General features: G+C 51.9%; 1 protein-coding gene across 1 annotated transcript in view; it reads left to right on the top strand.

Annotated features, from left to right (window-relative positions):
- The first annotated feature begins 3,741 nt into the window (after positions 1–3,741).
- The window catches only part of C3 (complement C3), a 37,655-nt gene continuing 36,181 nt past the window's right edge, over positions 3,742–5,215 (top strand). Inside the window, exons 1-2 of the mRNA XM_032252485.1 lie at positions 3,742–3,902; positions 4,801–4,993. Coding sequence (XP_032108376.1) covers positions 3,829–3,902; positions 4,801–4,993 — 267 coding nt within the window. The 5' untranslated portion in view covers positions 3,742–3,828. The remainder of the gene's footprint in view (positions 3,903–4,800; positions 4,994–5,215) is intronic.

Below are 5,215 nucleotides of genomic sequence, written 5' to 3' on the forward strand. Positions count from 1 at the left end.
TTCTCCCGCTTCAGCCTCCCGAGTAGCTGGGACTACAGTTGCGTGCCACCACGCCCGGCTAATTTTTTGTATTTTTACAAAAAGAGACGGGGTTTCACCATGTTAGCCAGGATGGTCTTGGTCTCCTGACCTCGTGATCCACCGGCCTCAGCCTCCCAAAGTGCTAGGATTAGAGGTATGAGCCACCACACCCCACCCTTTGCTTTATTTTATTTTTTATTTATTTATTTTTTTTTTTTTTGAGACGGAGTTTCACTCATGTTACCCAGGCTGGAGTGCAATGGCGCGATCTCGACTCACCGCAACCTCCGCCTCCTGGGTTCAGGCAATTCTCCTGCCTCAACCTCCTGAGTAGCTGGGATTACAGGCACGCGCCACCATGCCCAGCTAATTTTTTGTATTTTTAGTAAAGACGGGGTTTCACCATGTTGACCAGGATGGTCTCGATCTCTTGACCTCGTGATCCACCCGCCTCGGCCTCCCAAAGTGCTGGGATTACAGGCTTGAGCCACCGCGCCCGGCCTATTTTATTTTATTTTTTTAGAGACAGAGTCTTGCTCCATCATCCGGGCTGGGACAATGGTGTGGTCAGAGCTCACTGCAGCCTCTAACTCCTCCTGCCTCAGCCTCCCAAGGAACTGGGACTACAGGCCTGCCACCATGCTCTGCTAATTTTTTTTTTTTTTTTTTTAATTGTAGAGACAAAGTTGCACTGTATTTCTCAGGCTCGTCTTGAACTCCGGGGCTCAAACGATGCTCTCACCTTGGCTTCCCGGAAGTGCTGGGATTTCAAGCGTGAGCCACTGTGCCCTGGCCTCTTCTCATTTTCCCCTTACACCCCAGCTAGGGTTGCCCAACAGAATTCAGGACGCTCGGTTACATTTGAATTTCAGATAAATAACAAATATTTTTTCAGTATACGTAGCTCCCAGATAACCCACGAATGGTCAGCCCACGTGGCCGTACTCTCCCTCTCTCCCTCCCTTGCTTTCTGGAATGCTGGGCTGGGTGGACCTGCAAATGGAAAGTACCCTCTACACACCCAGATCTCCTCTCCCTCCCCTGCTGGCTCATCTTTGTGTACCTTCCCCCTCCCAAACCTCGACACAAATGCACATCTCCCAGAAAAAAGTCATGAGCTTCTAAAGAATTCCCCAGCTCGCCTCCCTCCTTCCTAGCAGGCTATGATCCACTCCAGCCTTCGACCCTCTCACATCTCATCTTGCTACTCCCCTCTGGTCACTTCTTGGAGGTCACAGCAGGGCCAGACCCTCCCCAGGTTCAAGTAATTCTCCTGCCTCAGCCTCCTGAGTAGCTGGGATTACAGGCACATGCCACCATGCCCAGCTAATTTTTTTTGAGACAGAGTCTCACTCTTGTCGCCCAGGCTGGAGGGCAATGGCACGATCTCGGCCCACTGCAACCTCTACCTCCCAGGTTCAAGCGATTCTCCTGCCTCAGCCTCCTGAGTAGATGGGATTACAGATGCCTGCCATCATGGCTGGCTAATTTTTGTATTTTTAGTAGAAATGAGGTTTCACCACGTTGGCCGGGCTGGTCTTAAACTCCTGACCTCAGGTGATGTGCCCGCCTCAGCCTCCCAAAGTGCTGGGATTGCAAGCGTGAGCGATTGCACCTGGCCAGGGGTTGCAGTCTCAAAAGCTGAACCCTAATTCTGGAGAGCAAGCAGGTGTTTGCATTCTCCTTCCTCCTCCTCTTCCAAAGAGTGTGTTGCAATCAGTGCAGACGGACGCCAGGTCTGTTCTCACGCTCCATTCCTCCCCCTCCGCCTGGCACAGGAAAGAACGTGGTTTACAGGAAATCAAAGAAAACTCCCCATTAACTCCTTCCATGGAGTTTCAGACACCACCTCTCCAGTGATAAGGGGACCCCACCCATGTACCATTCTCCTCCCTTTACCATCCACCTCCTATCCCTGGACAGCAATGCTACTGGCCATCAGAGGATGCCAGTTAAAATGACAGCAGGCGGTCAGGTGTGGTGGCTCCCACCTATAATCCCAGCACTCTGGGAGGCGGAGGTGGGCGGATCACCTGAGGTCAGGAGTTTGAGACCAGCCTGGCCAACATGGCAAAACCCCGTCTCTACTAAATATACAAAAAGAAAAAAAAAAAAAAAGCTGGGCGTGGTGGCGCACACCTGTGATCCCAGCTCTTTGAGAGGCTGAGGCAGGAGAATCGCTAGAACCCGGCAGGCGGAGAGTGCAGTGAGCTGAGAGGGTGCCGCACTCCAGCCTGGGCGACAGAGCAAGACTGTCAAAAGAAAAAAAGCAACCAGATAATCGCCCCCCCCCCCAAAAAAAAAAGGAGGCTGGTTGCTTTCTCACAATATAAGAAGAGGTCTGTAACCTGTAAGAATGAGGAAGTTCATTGTGCACTGAGGTGGAACAATCTCTGAGGTATATTGTTCATTAAAAAAATAAAAAGCAAAAAAAACCCAAGATTTAACTGAAGAGACCGGGAAGAACAGTGTCGAATGTGCCATGCTCAGGGCACAGTGGTTTGCACCAGTGCTTTTCGAGGCTTCTATAGGAGGATCACTTGAGCCCAGGAGTTCAAGACCGGACTGGGCAACGTCGTGCGACTCCATCTCCACAAAAATAAAAAAATTATCTGGGCATGGTGGTGGCAGGCACCTGGAGTCCCAGCTACTCGGGAGGTTGAGGCAGGAGGATCACTTGAGTCCAGGAGGTTGAGGCTGCAGTGAGCTGTGATCGCACCACTGCACTTTGGCCTGAGTGACAGAGTGAGAAAAAGATTTTTAAAAGGAAAAAGCAAAAAGAATATGCCGTCAGAAGGGGTGGGAGGAAAACTACCTTCCCCTCTATATACAGTCATACCTTTTAGATGCTGATCCATATGAATATATTATGCACACAGACACACACACACACACAATACAATTTAATAATGTCCTAACAGGATGCTGACATAAGACAGGTACAAAAGCTGGAAATGAGGACTTTTCTCAGTGATGGCTTTTTTCACCACCAAAGTCACTCAGGCATCCCACAAGGGTAAGTGAGGGGAGCTTCCCTGGAAAATGAGCTCAACTGGATAGTGAACTCCTACATATACCTCAAAGCCCATCTGAAGCGGGACCCTACTGCAGGAGGTTTTCCCTGACCCTCCAAGAAGCAGCATTCTATTTCACTGCGGAAAACACTTCTTTTTTTTTTTTTTTTTTTTTTTTTTTTTTTTTTTTTTTTTTTTTTCATTTTCTCCTGCACTGCACATGAGCTAGAAAACATTTCATGAGACTGGGAACTTCTGTGCTGTACTCCGTCCCTCCCCCATTCTACTTCCCCTCCCTCAGCATGGAAGCCTCTGGAAGTAAGGCTCTGGCTCCCAGCCTACAGAGAAATTCCTAGGAATGGTTTGATTGATAAATGCATGGCCAAAAGTGAACTGGGGATGAGGCCCAAGACATCTGCGGTGGGGGGTTCTCCAGACCTTAGTGCTCTTCCACTACAAAGTGGGTGCAACAGAGAAAGCTTTGTGTTCACCAGCTGGCCCTGACCCTGGGAGAGTCCAGGGCAGGGTGCAGCAACGTTCATGCTGCTGGGGAGCATGCCCTCAGGTTACACACCCCACGGGCATGTTGGCCCCAGGGACTGAAAATCTTAGGAAATGGTATTGAGAAATCTGGGGCAGCCCCAGAAAGGGGAGAGGCCACAGGGAGAAGGAGGGGCTGAGTGGGGGAAAGGCAGGGGCCGGATAAAGAGCCAGCTCCAGCAGGCGCTGCTCACTCCTCCCCTTCCTCTCCCTCTGTCCCTCTGTCCCTCTGTCCCTGCACTGTCCCAGCACTATGAGGCCTGTCTCAGGTCCCGGCCTCCTGCTCCTGCTACTAACCCACCTCCCGCTGGCTCTGGGGAGTCCCATGTGAGTGGTTACTGCTTCAAGTTTGGAAGCAGGCATCTGGGGGTCCAGGTCCCTGTAGAATTCAGGGTGCATTTGGGTGTTTGTGGATTCAGGGGTTAGCAGGTTTATATAAATTTGGGCTGCCTGTGAGTTCGGGTGTTTATGGGTTGGGTGTTTGTGGAATCCAGGTATTGTGGAACTGGGGGTTGAGATGTTTCTAGAATTGAGGCCATCTGTTGGTTTAGGGTGTATGGGTGTTTAGTGGTTGTGTGGTTGGGTGAGGGAGACTCCGAGGCTTGGACTTCACAAGGTTTGGGAGTCTGCAGCTTGGGTGTAGGTTTAGAGTTTGGCTACCCTGGGCTCCTGTAGGGTTGGGGAGTTTGGAACTGTTTGTATTTATAGGACTGGGGTGCTGGAAGTTTCGGCTTAGGTTTGCAGTGCTCTAGGATTTGAGCTTTAGAGGTTTTGGTGAATGTGGGTTTGGGTATGTAGAGTTTAGGGTGTCTGGGGGTGTTTGCATATTTGGGGGTGTTTACATATTTGGAGTGTTTAGAGATGCAGAGGTTTAGGGTTTGGGGCCTGTGTGGGTTTAGGCAATTGTGGGTCCTGAAGTCTGGAGGCTTGGAGATTCAGGGGTTGGTGGGGTGCATGCCCCCTCATTGCCCAGGCTTTCAAAGGCCAGGTCCAGCTGGCTGAGAGCGGGAGTCACGGTGATTGCTGTCCTGCCCATGTGGTTGAGACGGTGGCAGTGCCCAGAGAAGAATTTGGACCTGGATATTGGGATGGGCGAGCGGGCCAGCAGTCACTGGATCCTCTCCAGGACCAGGGTCTGGGGCACACAGCCTGCCAGGCGCTGACTCCGGTGAGAACTGGAGTCTCCCTGGAATGACAGCGCCACTCCCGTGCCCCACTCCGACAGGTACTCTATCATCACTCCCAACATTCTGCGGCTGGAGAGCGAGGAGACCGTGGTGCTGGAGGCCCATGACGTGAATGGGGATGTTCCGGTCACTGTCACTGTCCACGACTTCCCAGGCAAAAAACTAGTGCTGTCCAATGAGAAGACCGTGCTGACCCCTGCCACCAGCCACATAGGCAGCGTCACCATCAGGGTGGGTGCAGACTGGAGCAGACGCAACTGGCACCCACAGCCACGCCCACTCCCCCCTCCTTCTGGGCCTCTCCCCTTCTGTCTTCTTCCCTTCTAAGCCCTGCCCTTCCCTGAGTCTCCACCCCTTATGAGACTCCTTTCTAAGCCCTGCTCTTCTCTGAGACACCACCCTCTCTGAGTCTCCTCCCCTTCTAAGCCCCTCCCTTCTCTGAGACCCCACCCC

This window comes from Sapajus apella, unplaced genomic scaffold (assembly GCF_009761245.1).
Source record: "Sapajus apella isolate SASKATOON/1434 unplaced genomic scaffold, GSC_monkey_1.0 scaffold77, whole genome shotgun sequence".
In the NCBI taxonomy this organism is placed as follows: Eukaryota; Metazoa; Chordata; class Mammalia; order Primates; family Cebidae; genus Sapajus; species Sapajus apella.